This window comes from Mauremys reevesii, linkage group 20 (genome assembly GCF_016161935.1).
Source record: "Mauremys reevesii isolate NIE-2019 linkage group 20, ASM1616193v1, whole genome shotgun sequence".
In the NCBI taxonomy this organism is placed as follows: domain Eukaryota; kingdom Metazoa; phylum Chordata; order Testudines; family Geoemydidae; genus Mauremys; species Mauremys reevesii.
Window position 1 is genome coordinate 18,179,554 of NC_052642.1, and position 16,169 is coordinate 18,195,722.

Genomic DNA, 16,169 nt, shown 5'->3' on the forward strand with positions numbered 1-16,169 from the left:
AATTCAAAATGGAAAAAGCCTTGCAGGTCAGAGTCCAACAACCACAACAAAACACTGCTTGTACACACAATTCTTCTCCCACAGAGAGGATAAGAGAAACCACCCAAGTGAGTCACTTAATGCAAAGTACTAAATGCTCTGGGCCAATTCAGCAAAACACTTAAGTACATGCTTGACTTTAATACATTCATTGCCAAAAAAAACTTTATTATTGAGGAATCAAGGTTGACTAGCAGCGCTGGTACCCTTCAACAACATTGAGTACACCTGCACTTGAACCTTGGAAAACCAGGAAATATTGGGTTACCGTACACACCAAGAACTGTATTACTGCTTCAATGCCTCAAGGATTCCACTTAAAAACAAGTCTTTAGCCAAATTAATGTATCAGACTTGCACAGAAAAAGCAGGGTTATCTGATTCCTCCAAACTTGAATTATAGAAGAAGACCACAATTGTACCACTGACACAAGTAATCCTTACTCGCAGGCATAGTGCATTGAGTAAGATTTAAAGACTTTCGCTGGTGAGAAACTGTTTTAATGGAATAACGAACTTTTATGTCCACTGTTGCTGAATTGGGCATGTACTTGGGGTCGGTAACCTTTCAGAAGTGGTGTGCCGAGTCTTCATTTATTCACTCTGATTTAAGGTTTCACGTGCTAGTAATACATTTTAACCTTTTTAGAAGGTCTCTTTCTATAAGTCTATAATATATAACTAAACTATTGCTGTATGTAAAGTAAATAATGTTTTTAAAATGTTTAAGAAACTTCATTTAAAATTAAATTAAAATGCAGAGCCCCCTGGACCAGTGGCCAGGACCTGGGCAGTGTGAGTGCCCCTGAAAATCAGCTCGCGTGCCGCCTTCGGCACCTGTGCCATAGGATGCCAACCCCTGTTTTAGACCATCACTACTGGACATTATTATATAGGATAAATCCAAATGACTAAGTTAGCTCTTTATTGTGCCACACAGATAAAATAACTGTCGATCCAAATCAAACCACACAGTAAGTATTGTACTTACTGAAACCAAATGATATGCTTACTAAATAATAATTCATAGAACTGATCCAAAAATTTTCATTTTTCACATTTTTGACCAGTTCTAACATTTTACATTTATTTCAAAGTCAAATAAAGAGTGTACCACTCCCACCACCACTTAAAACCCCAAACCAAAATTCTGCAACTCCTTGGTAATCTTGCCTTTAGCTCTTATCTGATTTTCCGAGAGATTAAGAAATCTTGACATAGTATTTATTGCCCTAGATAAATTCCCCCACAAGACTACATATTTTCTCAGTTACCAATTTGCAGTAGTTTATAAAACATCTATACACAGTGGTTCCAGCCAGTTTACCTTAGAAGGATTAGAGATTATGAATATGATTATTCTGTTTTGTTTTTAAAACAGTACCAGTTATGCTGCCCCAGTTAAAGATGGCTTGGATTTATTTTCTATATACACGAGTTACGCTAGTTTATACATCAATGTATTAGATTTTAACACATCTGTGAGATACAGACTGTAACACATCTTCCCTGCTCCCTCATTCTTGCTTCTTCAGCACCCACACTGCCTCTCTCCAATCCATTCAAATAGTCCATGTCACCCCTGGCTCCTTTTGACCCCTCCACTGCCTTCCCATTTCCCACTGCATCAAATACAGGTTTCTTCTCTTCCCCTTTAATTCCCTTCCTTATCTGCTCCTGCCTTTCATCGCATCGCTCCCACTGATCCCAGCCGTGAACGCTTCATTTAGAATCATAGAAGATTAGGGTTGAAAGTGACCTCAGGAGGTCATCTAGTCCAATCCCTGCTGAAAGCTGGACCAACACCAACTAAATCATCCCAGCTTCTCTCTTCTCTTATTTGCCTGCTTCTCTCCCAAACATCCCCAGGCATTTTTCCACACTGCCCTTGACACATGAAATGCTCTCCCTGAACTAATCCATAGGTCCACTCATCTTTCATATCCTTACTCAAGACCCACTGCCCCTGTGATGCCTACAGGAAACCAGCCTCAGAAGAGCAGCAGTCAGGGATAGCCGACTGAAACTCCATTCCAAAATGGAACTTTCTACAACATAAGGTCAAAGCTTGTCAGTGCAGGAGACAGCTTTCTTGGGGGCCAGTCTGAGACTGCAGGAGGAGCTTGCCTGGGAGCTAAGGACCACCAGAAACCTCACACCCTTCTGTTCCAAGTGCAAGCTGCACTTCTTTAACCTCATCTCCTCTAACACAAACACAGAGCAATGTGGACGTTTAACTATGACCACCAACCAACCAACACCCTAGCAAAACAAATCACTACACTGTACACCCAATTCTCCCCTGGGGACAGGATGAGAGAAAGAATGGCCCACACAAGACAGATGTTAGTGCATTACTTCATGCACAACTGGAAGACGCTCAGATACTATGGTGATATAAAAGAATCTAAACAGAATTAGAATATGGAACCTGGTCTTATCTGGGACACTTGGGTATCTGCAACACAATCTATTTACAAATAAATTACCAATATAAAATGTGCATTTTGTGCAGGTTTTAATAAAAAGATTTTAGAAGAGTGTTTCTGAGGTCCATGTTATACATAATGTACTTTTGTTACTCAAACTTTTCTGGCAAAGACCATTAAGCTGAGATTTTCAAAAGCACTTATGAGATTTAGAGAGCACAAGGCTCATTGACTTTCCTGCCCTAAATCTTTTAGATGCTTTGGAAAGTCTCTCCTTTAAAAGTTTTGTGCAATCACCAACTTCAGCTACACAACTCAGTAAATTAACCAGTACTACCAGAGACGCCCAGCAGAAGCAAAACGCCAATTTAAATGCAAGTCAGTATACATATTGCAATGGTGTTTATGTTGCTTCCCTGGATAGTAAATCTTGTGAAAGGTGATTGTCTGTGATTCAAGTTTTAGAGTGAACATTCATTAATATTGTGTTTCACACAAGCAGGGCAGAACTTCCCTTTGTGAATGGATGGATAACGTAGCTGGGTGGAGTGAGGAGTTCAGTTTCACAAAGACCAGCCCAACTAGATTAACTAACTATATAAATCTCTAGCTCCAAGGAAACCGCACAACCCATTTGCAGGATATTATCTGCAACTTTTCAAAAAGGTTCACATGTAAGTGTTACCATATGCCAGTGCTTACGGACACCTAAAAGTGCAAAGGCGTATTAGGAACCGTGCAGACAGAATGCCATTCTAAAGATATGATAATGAAGATGAAATGAAAAGGAAATAGCAAGATAAAAGGCCACTTTGCCAAAGCCTCCCATGGAATGCCAATAATAATTCTCATCTGTATAAGTCCTTTCACTTAACCACCACAAACGTAACCATTACAAATATTAAGGGCCTGATCCAAAGCCTTTTGAAATAAATGGTAAAACTCCCACTGATTTCAATGGGCTTTTCGATCAAGCCCTAAATAATTAAGCCTCCTAACACACTTGGTGAGTTAAGTAAGCAAGAGCATTTCCCTTTTACAGATCAATAAATTGAGGCACAGAAAATCAGAGATGGGAACAGAACCCAGGAGTTCTGACCTTATAAAAAACTTGGGGTAAACTATTTGGGGTAAACAACTGACGACAGATGATGACAAACATTACTCTTGAATATGTATAATGTTATCGAACTTCAGATTGTAGCGCTTCGTTATCATAACAGACTAACCTGACTCTCCATAGATCAATCTTATTGACAAGTTCTGCTTCTTTTTTAAAGGAAAATGCATACAATGGCATCATTTACAAGATATTACATAGAAAAAGGAAACATTAAATAGCCAGAAGACAATAGAGTCTTAAATAATCTGACAATAAACCAGTTTCCCCATGACAAATTGCTCAGCTCTCTGTCTACTGTGATCTCATCATCCCAGTCATTTTCATGAAGTACCTGGTTAGACAAAACCTGAATTTCTAATGTACACACAAACGGGGGGGGGGGGGGGGGACCTTTCAGGCCTTTGATACATCTCATAAAGATGTTTTGTCCAATATAGGTGACCTTTAAGCTCATATCTTTAAAAATAAAACACAACACCTCCCTGACCCTCAAAATATTAGAATGTATGGAAACGCAGTGTTGGTACTCTCACACTTCTATTGAGATGAGGTGTTCTTCTTAAAGCCCCAGCCACTGGAGTCACGTGATTACATGAGACTCAGCTCCTGGTTCTCATGGTTGTGGAGAAAAGTTTGAACATGTTACCCACAAACACACTAATGGCTGAAAAACCAGAAGGCAAATAAAGAACAGTCCCCCAAAAATGATTTGGATTTTGGAGCTGGACTTGTGAGTTTTGAATGCTTGGGGCTGGCAATACTGATTTGAGGCCACTCCAATTACCTTAATTCTGCCCCTTCAGCCCTGTGCTCACAGAGATTGGTCCCATGCTTTCTGAAGTCAATAAGAATCTTTCCACTGACTTCAATAGGTTTTGGCTCAGATTCTGGACAAGACCTTGGCCCCTGAAAGTCAGTAGCAAAACTTCCATTGACTTAAATGGAGTCAGGATTTTATCCTTTGCATATAAGATGGAGATATTAGATGGAGGACTTTTAAATGAAGTAGGATCTGATGAAGATTTTAAGAAGTTTGTAGCCTGTGACTACCGACAAATCAAATTCACCTCCTTTGTGGGGTTTAACTGTGGAGTCAAGACTGGCGTACTTGGCTTTGGTTTTAAACTAAAGCAAAATTAATAACTCATAGGGAACAATTTATTTAATGAATCGAAGGCCTGATTCTCGTTGGTAAATCACCTTAGCTCCATTGCTTTCACTGGACTGATGCTGATCTTTACAGCTGAGGATCTACCCTTATGACTATTCTCTAGTTGCAAATCATCCACAACCAGCTTATACATTTTTCAGATTCATTCATTATTCAGATTTCAGTGGTAGCCGTGTTAGTCTGTATCAGCAAAAAAAAACGAGGAGTCCTTGTGGAACCTTAGAGACTAACACATTTATCTGGGCATAAGCTTCTTACCTCCTATTATTTGGCAAATGCAACTATCATAGCTTGCTTAGAAGAAGGTTATTGTAGTTATCTAATATTTTAAGCTCAAAATACTGTATATTAGTTAATTTTGATTGGCTAGATGAGTCACATGACATTGTTTTTGCTTCCTGGCTGCTTAGGTGTAACTCTTCTATCTCAACCCATGAGGCTCTCTCTGTTCTGTTCCCCTGATGCCAGCCCACTCCTCTCTCCCCTATGTGGTTTCCCTCTGCCTTTCCCCATATGGTGGCCATCCAGCGTTTATAAACTCCACAGAGTTGTTAAGCTACGCAAAAACTGCTTCAAATAACTGTACAATTCCATCCACAAAACTACTCCAACGTACCAGTCCCTGCCAACACCAACAGATTAAAACAAATTTGGAGTATTTAGGCCAAACCATTTTGGACTTTTGGTGTCCCCAAAATATATATGAACATGGTCCCAAATAACTTGTTTCATATACCTTAGGCTTGCCCAAAAAATTTCCTACACTGGCATTAAAACAAACAAACAAACAAATCACATCTATAACACAGCTAATTTGGTTTAGTTCTGGGAAAGTTTGCTGTAAGGACAAAACTGTGTTTAAAATTAAAAGCTATTTTAACCTCAGTTATGTCAAGACCAGCATTTCTCCATTGTCCAGATGGATTTACAAGGCCTAGGTAAAATTTATTAAGCCACACGTAAGCAATAAGTGCCTTAAAATGCTGTGTACCTCCGGTCAGCTCAGAACATAAACCAATTCTGTTTTCCAGACAATTTTAAAATAATACTTTCCTACAACACAGAAGCTAAAAAACAACAAAATTATATCTTAAATACAGGCAGTATGTGGTAAATAAAGGTGGGTTTTGGTTGAGTTATGTTTAAAACGTAATGGTACAACCTCCAATTCTTCTCTTTGAACAAAGAGCTTTGTGAAAAATCTGATTAGAAACAGGGCAGGAATCTCAGGGGAAGAGCTGATGAAAGAAAAAGTTGAAATTCATTTCCATGGCTAGACTATGCAAGGCAAACAGAGACTTTTAAACATGTATCTGCAGCAGAACTATTGGTAATAAAGCCAAGAAACGTTCCCTAGACGTCTTGGATATTCTTCTCTATTACCACAGCCTGTCTCCCAAAGCTTCACCATATTTTATATATGTGTATTTCTGTCTCCAGAGTCTTGCCACCCCATCCCCCAGGCTCTAGTCTCCCAATTCAGGCTTGTTGGGAAGTATTTTTTCCCCTCTCTCTGTAGCAGCATAACAATAAAGTCAGCATTTTTAGTACCTCAAATTTCCAAATACATCGCTGAAGATAATTAGAAGCTGTCAATATTTACATAAAACATGCTACTGCTTAGCTTTTAACTAGCTCAGTAGAGCAAATATTGCACAGAAAGATCTGTCTGGACAAAGGATAAATCAAACTTTTGGGAATCTTTCCATAATAAAAAGAAAAAAACAACATGCCTTACTCTCTAGCGAAACCTAAAGTTTACTTCCCAACTAAATTAACAAGCTACTTCCCCTCAAAGGATTAAAACCTAAGGCGCTAGGTGACAAATTTAACTATCAAAATAGAATGAATACACACACACAAACACGTGTGGTTTTTTTAGATGTAACCTAATAAAAATATAATAAGTAACTTCTAGCCAGTGATTTCTGAGAGGAATAAAATTATAGTTGGCTAGTGGTATAACTCGACTCCACAACTGTCTTCCCAACTTACGCACTGAAGCCCCAGTTCATCCAAGCATTTAAGCATACACATAAGACCCAGTGAATTCAAAACTGAACTTAAACGTGTGTTTAACGGTTTTGATGAGTTGAGGCCTAAAAGATAATAAAACTGAATTTCTGTACAAAGTGTAATCAAGCCAGCAAAGGAGAGAATATATTTTACGTTTATTGCTAGGTGAGTCAATTAAATGTGCCTTTGACCATTATAACAGCAGCCACAAGATATGAGATGTGTAGTCTTATAAAAAAAAAATAGTGTATACGTGAATGTATTTCACCCTTACAATCACAGGTGACTTGGATATCTTTAGTTAACTTCATTCACAGCCCTTTCCGGAAATAATACACATTCATAAACACCAGGTTTCAAATTGATGTGAACAGTTATGCAGAATATTAAACCATTCTTCAGCTATATTTTATGAATTTTACACACACGTAAGTATTTATACTATGGTATTTAGTATTTTAACGTGGGTAACATCCAAAATGTACCAGAAACCTTTCTAACAGAGCAAGGTGCAATTCCTGCCCCAAAGAGTTTAGATTATATTGGTAGCCATGTTGCAACAAGTGAAAGCCATAACAGATGAGGGAAAGAGGAGGATAAGTACATGGAGGTTTTTACAGAAATATAGTCATGAGGTCACTTAGTTGTTAAGGACATCTTGTTACAAGATATGTTCACCATTATTCACCAAACTAATATTACAATCTAATCTCACCACCATCCCTCTATTATCCCTTATGGATTTTCTACATTTCAAAATTGTATTGTGTTGGAACATAATTTTCAACAGTTGAATTAGTTGACATGATGCTTCTGACCACATCAGAGTCCGCTGTCTAGACCAGGACAAATGGTTTTTAGCTTCATATCAGCTGACTGATCATGAATCACACTTAGCTGATTCTGAATACAATTTGTCCACTTAGATGTGGTCAGAATCGTGTCAGCTAACTCGTTTGTTCACAGTCATTTTCAAACACTATACAATTCTGCAATGGAACCAAGTCCTTGTAAAGCAAAATGCTCCCTTACCCAACTACTCTCCACAATCTCCCTCAAAACACTTTCTGACCCTTTTCCCCCCCCATGGTCCTCTTCAACCAACACACCCTTTACTATCCAACCCTCCTGGCTGCTCTATTTTAATATACAGTCAGCTGCATAATGTAATACTTTGCACTTCGATACATATTTTCATCTACTGAGGTCAAAGTGTTTTATTAGTATTATTTAACTAGAGGGACACTCAGGTCAAACTTGGTCCTAAATTTAGGTTTTGTAAAAACCCATCTTTAGAGACCCTAGCGGCAATAGAAATATTTCCAGGAATTTTTACAATTTAATTCCAATGGCAACAGTTTTTGTAATTGTTTTAATACCCATTTCCCTGAAATGTCTGCAACCCACACACTGCAGCATTGTGCTAGAACCTAAGAGTAAAACTGACTACAAACTGGGCTCATAAACAGAAGTGAGATTGACAGGACTATTTTCCAAAGTCAAAAGTGTGGAAAGTAAAACAAACAGCAAAAATGATGAGAACTCAGTCCGGTTTTAAAATTTAAGCTAAAAACATTATTTCTAATTCACACAGGAGATACTTTGCAAAAAATATGGGCCACGATTTTCAAAAATGGCTAGTGGTTTTGGGTGCCCAAAACCTTCAAAAGGACCAGAAGCTCAAGAAGTGCTAAGAACCCACCTTCTGAAAATCAGGTGGGTTCTTACGGCACCTCAAATGAGGCCCCCCAAAATGGAGCCAACCAGAATTACCAGTCACTTTGGAAAAAATCTTGGCTTTGAATTTTAATGTGACAGCTCAATCGAGAGAGCGTAAGGCTTGGGGAAACTATCAACCAACACAGGGGATCTGCAACTTTAACCAGTGACCTGAGAGGTGGGAAGGGAAGAGCTCTAGCAAATTTCAGATGGGGGAAATAATAAGAGTTTAACTGGGGGCCTCCCAACCCCTTCCCTGCCCTCCCCCCCCAATGCACTGGAAGAATAATGGGGACAGGGGATGTTTGCAGAGTCCCCAGATCTCTCACCCCCTTTCCCCCCCTCGGGGGGTCTCCGGGCTGCCCCTTGGAAGGGATTTTCCCCCCTTCACAGCTGCTGAGAGAGCCGTCAAGCTGCCCCCTCCCCAGGCAGCTCGGCTCCCGCACGTGGGGGGGGGGTAATCCGGCATTGTGCGCAGCCCGCACCGGGAGCGCTAACAATAAACGGGGGGGGGGGGCGGGCGGGGAGGCTGCGCCCGGCGGGGGCGGGGATGTGGGTCCCCCCCCAGTACCATGGGATTCCCCCCAAAACCCGGGGGGGCCCACGGAGACCCCCTCCCCCGCCCCGCTCCCCCTACCTCTATCTTGTCCACGCTCCGGGCGCAGCCCACCACCTTCATGCCGCGCTGCACCAGCGCCCGCGCCACCGCCGCCCCGATGCCCACCGAGGCGCCGGTCACCAGCGCCACCCGGCCCGCCCAGCGCTCCATGGCCCCGGCAGCCCCGCCGCCCTCCGGCCCGAGGAGGATGAATCCGGCCCCGCCTCCCGGCCCGGCCTCTCCCCCGCCTATTGCATATTCAGCAGCCGGCGCGGGCAGCAGCAGCAGCATCCGCCCCCCCGCCAGCCATGCGCTGAGTTTCTTCGGCCTCAGCGCTGCTGCTGCCCGAGGCGGGAGAGAGGAGGCTGGGCAGGTCCGGACTCGGTGCGCACCACGCAGGGAGGGGGAGAAATGCCCCTGTCATAAACCCATCCCCCCCACCTGTAGGGTGACCAGATGTCTCGATTTTATAGGGACAGTCCCGCTTTGGGGTCTTTTTCTTAGATAGGCTCCTATTACGCCCCCACTGCCTGTCCCGATTTTTCACACTTGCGATCCGGTCCCCCTACCAGGGTGTTGTACACACGGAGAAGAAAGTGAGGGTCTCTGCCACAAAGGGAGGATAAGCGACACAGTCTCCTTTGCTCTGCTTTCTAGTTTATGGGTGTGTTTATCTATGAATGTGTAAGGCACTCCTGCATGAGAGCCCCAGTCAGCACTCTAAGAAGATAAAAAAAAATGGAGGGAAGGCAAAGCAGATGAGACAAATCCATTAAATCTTTGGGAGCAGAGACTTTTTGTGTAGCATTTGTACAATGCCTCCCATGACACAGCGGGGTCCTGGTGCATGAGTGGCGTGCCTCTGTGCTACCACAATGCAGATAATAAAGTATAATCAGTAGTAAGTAGGGTGACCAGACAGCAAATGTGAAAAAATCAGGATGGAGGAGGGCTAATAGGAGCCAATATAAGAAAAAGATCCCAAAATCGGCACTGTCCCTATAAAATCAAGACATCTGGTCATCCTAGTAATAAGAGACAGTAGAACCTCAGCGTTATGAGCTGAGCAGTCAACCACATGCCTCATTTGGAACTGGAAGGACACAACCAGGCAGAAGCAGAGCAAAAGAAAATACGGTACCATAGTGTGTCAAACTACTAAAAAAAATAAAATAAAGGGAAAGCAGCATTTTTCTTCTACATAGTAAAGTTTCAAAGCTGTATTAAGTCAATGTTCAGTTGTAAACGTTTGAAAGAACCATAACGTTTTGTTCAGAGCGACGAACAAACTCCATCCCTGGGGTGTTTGTACCTCAGAGGGTCTACCGTAGCTAAGTTAAACAGAAGAGGTGGAGGGGTGGTTTAGGCATCCCACTGAGAGTCCAGAATTCATGGTTCTGGTCCTAGCTTTGCTAAAGACTGGCTGTGTGACCCTGGGCATGTCACTTCAAGGAGTTAGACTGCCGGCTCGTTTGATAATCCCAGCCTTCATTTCTTTGTGCCTCAGCTCCCCATCTGTAAACCTGGGATAATAAAATACTTCTTTTCTCTCACCTTGTCTATTTAGACTGTAACCTCTTCAGAGCAGGGACTGTCTCACCTATACGTACAGCAACAATTACAATAAGTCCCCAATCTTGGAGGGGGCTTCCAGGGTTACCCTAATAGAATAAGGATGGTTTTATGGTTAAGGCACAGGACAGAGTCAGGGCAGCTGGGCTGTAGTCTCAGCTCTGCCTCAGCCTGGGCGCATGACCCTGTGCAATTCATTTAACCTCTGTGTGCCTCAGAATCCACACCTGTCAAATAGGGATAACACCTCCCTGCCTCACAGGGGAAAAGGGGTTGTCAGGATAAATTCACTAATATTTGTGAAGAGCTCGACATTACAGGCATCATAGAAATGCCTCTAAATAAAAAGGGATAGACGCCAGTGTACGTGCTGCTATTTATTTTGGTTTATACAATGCTCCTATTACAAAAAAATCTACCTCCATGAAAAAAAAAAATTAAAACACAGAATATATTAGTGTCAAACTCTCACTGCTCAAAAACTGTGACCTACAGAACTGAGGGCCTGACTCTACACCGGAGGAGCTTTTGTATCCATGGAAGCAACATTGGGCTCTGAGATTACCTAGTTCAAAGAAAGAGCCTGATTCTTAACTACCGTTGGCTTCAGCACCTCAGCATTTCACCCAAAGAGCTGGATACATAGATGAGCTTTGCACCCAGGGTTCTGTAGCCTACTTCCTCCAAGTGTCTGACAAAGCCTGACTCTGTTATTCCTGCAGCAGCCTCTGTAGGTTTACCTATGCACTGAGGGTTTCCCAGAAGACTGCAGCAGGTTGGAGTTTTATTTGTGAGCTGAAGGGAATTTCTGAGAGGTCTGTTCTCACTTGCAGTGCTTTGTACACGCAGCTAAAGATTAGGAGAGGTTCATATTTAACAATATATTATGTAACAAATAAATACAAGTCTTCAGAGTCGGTGTCCCTTTACACAGAATAAAAACAATAGATCAACCAGGCGGGAATAATAACCAATCAACTTGCTACCCACCTCTTGTCCTTTGGAAAACAGCCCTTTCCGACTTTTAAACTAACTTTTAAGCTAATGCTTGAGCAAATAGATGAACCTTGCCTTTGTTGAATGAACGGAAGGAGGTGAGGATGGCTTAGTCAGTCAGAGCCGGTCCAAGGGTCATCAGGAACATGCAGTCAACCATGAGTCTATTCTGTCCATAATTCCCTCTTCTTCATCAGGCTGACACTGCCCAGGCTAGGAAAAAGCACAAAGGGAAGGAACACAGCTCAGACCATTGACAGGAGGCAGAGGAAGGCAACACCTGTAGCAATGTAGTAACATTCTCTTGCAATAGAACAAGATGCCTTCATGAGAAGTGGGGGCAATGAGACCCTCATGATGGCATGGGAGAGTTTCATGAAGACTTGGAGAAGTGAATTGGGTCTGGCAGCAATGGGGAGATGGGAACTTAGCCCCAAGGGGCTAAACATCAGGATTGAAATACCTAGTCTCTCTGGGACTGAAAGTTTAAATTCCAGCAGCGTGGACTCAGCCCATCGCTTAGAAGGTAGATTAACCGGGTACCAGGCAGCGTAGAGGGAAGATTTGCTCTTCTCTGCATGGATAGCAAAGATCCCTTGGCATGTTTTGTAGGTGCAGAGATTCATGCCAGTGTTCTTAACCGACATTTTCCCCTCTACACCATTGCTGAATTAGTCGGTTGCCACCCTCAACCCCACTGAGGACTGCATTTCCATGGTGCAGTCAGTATATATTTTGCAAAGTTTTTTGTGATCTTTGAGCTCAAAAGGGGCTATAAAATGTGAGATATTTATATAGATCAACCACCAGATGAACTCCAGATAGAAAAAAAAAAACAATAGGAATACTGTTGTTATATTTTTAAACACAACTGTAAGACATTGAGAGGAACCAGCAACCGCCAGTACATTTACAGATTAGGGGGAAAAAAGTACTACATTAAACTGGAGGGTTTGGTAAAGCCAATGATAGCAACAATAAATGGGAAAAAAATCAAGTCTGTGTGTAGAACAGAGTATTTCATCCAGAATGACAGTCTGTAGCATTTAAAAAAACCAAAAAAATAAATAAAACTATTTGTTTGACCCCTTCTTCAACCCAGTTCTTCCTTCTTTTGACTCCCAGTGCTGCAGCCATTAGACTGAGGACTGTATGTTGATTAATGCCTTAAGGAAGCCAACTGTTACTGCCCCAATCTCCCTCAAAGACCAAGTCTGTTGCTACCAGTGATGAGCATGGATTGGATAGATAGGTTAGGCTACATAACATTTTAGCTTCTCTTCTACAGAGTTTGCCACTTCAGCCTTACATGGAACTTTTAAAATCAAACCTTTTATTTGTTTGGCATAAAGATCACTCAGTCCAGTCAAATTGAACTGAAAATTCACCCAACAGCTTTCATGGGCAAACAGAGGAAGACATGGCTACCTTGTCTTCTAGCATTATTTGTTTGCATTATAGTAGTGCCTTGAGGACCCAGCCAAGATCAGAACACCATTGTGGTAGTCTTTGTACATGCACATAGTAAGTCCTGTCTGAGGAGCTTAATGGCTAAACAGACACAGGAGGGAGTGAATAAAAAGGGATCCCCACCACCTGTTTACAGATAGGGAACAGCGATACAGAGAGATGGTGACTTGCCTGAAGTGCCAACTGGATCCAGATCCAGTCCAGTGCCTTAACTGCAAAGCCGTCCCTTCCTTCACTTTGACTTGACTTAACTTGTTTTAACTTGAGTCAGCAAACACCATTTTTTTCTGGCTTAGGTAGGCAATAGTCAGCTTCTCCACCTCAAGTGATAAGTCTCAGGAGTGCAGGTCCTAAAGTCTGAAACAAATCAAGTGCCCATTAAACGGAACAGGTTCAATTTATTCCCGCAAAGTGCTCAAAAGTCACATTTATGAATAACGAAAATCTGGAGAGTCAAAGGGAAACTGTGTAATTATGGCTTTTGAGTGAGCCGTGGCAGCCTTCCAAGATGAGGAGATAGAGAGGTTCTTAAATAAGTTAGTGCTGAGACGTTGAGACTCATAGTGTTAGGGCTGAATTTTTAGAGGTGCTGAATGATGATCACAATGGGAGATGGGAGTACTCAGCATTTCCAAAAGTCAGGCAAAAAAAAAAATTAACCTGGAGGCTGTCCTTCCCACAAACCCACCCCTTGGAAGCTGTAAGTTTCTCTTGTTGCCTACCATGCTTATTATTTGTACTGCAGTAACATACAGGGCCCAGGGAGATCAAGGCCCCATTCTGTGAGAGAGAGAGAGGGTGGGGGCGGGGGGACGACAGAGAGAGACACACACACACACACTCTCTCTCTCTCTAAGAGACAACCCCTGCCCCAAAGAGATTACAGTCTAAACAGACAAGACAGATAAAAGGTGGAAGGGAAGACAAAAGGTACAGAGAGCTGGAATGACTAGCCCAAGGTGTCACAGCCAGTGAGAGCCAGGAATAAAACCTAGGTATCCTTCGTTCCAGGTCCAGGGCCCTATTCACTAAATCATGCTTGGTCTATCCCTATGATTTTGAATGTGCAGTATCTAAAAGGCCTGAAATGTATAGAAAACCTGAGGAAAAACTGGATGAGGTTGGCATTTAAATTTTCTTCTAATTATTTCTGAGAGAGAGACGGGACTGAGAGAGAATCCTTTAGAAGGAACGTATTTGTACCAGACAACTGATGTCACAAAAGTGATGTAATTTTGCAGTGATATGGTGAATTCAACTTCTGAGCTGAGCAACCAAGCCTCCAATGAGTACCCGTTACTATTTCTACAGCACTTTAGCCCCTTTGAAAACACATAAGAGAACAAAGTCATGCCCCAAGGATCTTTAAAGTTAAGGACCAAATCCCAAAAGACACAGGTCAATCCTTAGTATTCTTTGAGCTCAGGGAGGGTCGAGGGCACTCAGCTCGCAGGAGTTGCCCAGCGCTTCCCAGGATGGGGCCCTACATAAATAACCTCAGCAATGCAAGCTGTATGAAGGGGAAATCTGGAAGGGGTATGAAATCTTTAAAGAAAACTGCTTACAATTCACAAGGCTGGAAAAGGGGCCTCTGTCAGTGGCACATGCAAAACAGAAGCAGCACCTGTCATTGGGACTAGCTAAGCCTTAACTTAGTTTCAGACTGACTAAAATACAAAAATTATCAGGCTGTGTAAACCTTAGCAGAAAGAAAAAGCCCAGTAGGACACACGACAACTAACAATAACCAGGAGATGGACAATAATGGGCCTGATCCTTCTGCTGTCAATGGAAGTTTGTCAGTGGGTCCTCGACTGGGCCAAATTCATCCCTGCCTGTAACGCTATTGATTTGGCACCAGGAATGAATTTGTTGCATGGTGGAAGTGATAGTGTTTATAAGGAAGTTAGTTCATTTAACAGCTAGTCACTACGGCAGGTGCTTTTGAATTCAAATAATATGGTTCTATACAAAACAACGTACAGTACAGGAACCATAATCGACTTCAAGAGCAACTTCCCCCCAAAAGTCAGAAAGCTTTTGCTGTGAAGATAAGGGAGTTGTGTAAAATACAGTAAACTGAGTAGGATTTCACTTACATGCTGATAGTTACAGGAATAACCACTGTGGAGCGATTAATATCACTGTTTTACTTGTCAATCATGCTTCCATTGAAATCAATGGACATTTCACCATTCACTTAACTGGGATCAAGATCTGGACCTTAATTTGGTCCACAGCAAAATCAGAAGCTACATTGTACTTAGTACCAGGAAATGACCTAAGTATGATAAATAAGATACAAGTTGATGGTGCACCTGGGGTCACGGGATAATTATAGCAGCAGTCTCCTGTGTGCTATAATTAGAACTGTGCCAGTGTTTCCATTTTAAGTTCAGCTTCATGGGAGTTGAACAGTCACACTGGACTGGAACATCACATACAAACACTGCTTGAAAAAACGTACACAAATTAAAGAGAAATCATGTGACTGTTTTTGCAGCAAACAGAAAACAACAACCCGGCTAAATCTGAGGTGTAATTCTAATGAAAGCAGATGAGTTACAAAAGGAATGAATATAGCCCAATATCAAAGTTTTCAAGACGACCTTTCCATTCTTTTTTGGGGCACTGGGGCATGGAGGATGGGATTTAAAACAAAATTATGGGGATTTCAGTGCTTTTGAAGTTACAAAAGCAAACACTTCACTACAGCAGAGAAGTAAACATTTTCACAACTTTTTTTTTTTGTTTAAAACCACATAATTACATGGACTCCTGTGTACACGAGACTAAATTGAAAGGTTGCAAAGCCAAGATGCTGATGGAGTGTTACAAAAAATCTACTACCCAACTTCTTGAAACTGTTGGAGTTATTCTGGATGAAACCACACGGACACACAGGATAGAGCTTATCAGAAGGTTGAACCAACCGCTGAGTGTTAGACTGTGTTGGGAAGAGGTAACTAACCATATAGTAAGTGTGCTGAGTCCAAAAAGGACAGTGGTAAGAAAGAAGATAGTTACATGGTCTAA

The 16,169-nt window shown here is 41.9% G+C and overlaps 1 protein-coding gene across 3 annotated transcripts in view; it reads right to left on the bottom strand.

Moving 5' to 3' along the window:
* DHRS11 (dehydrogenase/reductase 11) overlaps positions 1-9,282 on the bottom strand; it is a 71,033-nt gene extending 61,751 nt beyond the window's left edge. For 2 of the 3 annotated variants that reach the window (XM_039507240.1, XM_039507242.1), the window contains exon 1: positions 9,135-9,282. In XM_039507240.1, coding sequence (XP_039363174.1) covers positions 9,135-9,266 — 132 coding nt within the window. In that variant the 5' untranslated portion in view covers positions 9,267-9,282. Of the gene's footprint in view, positions 1-8,826; positions 8,848-9,134 lie in introns of those variants that run through there. The other variant, XM_039507243.1, reaches the window with a different exon arrangement.
* Positions 9,283-16,169: the final 6,887 nt, after the last annotated feature.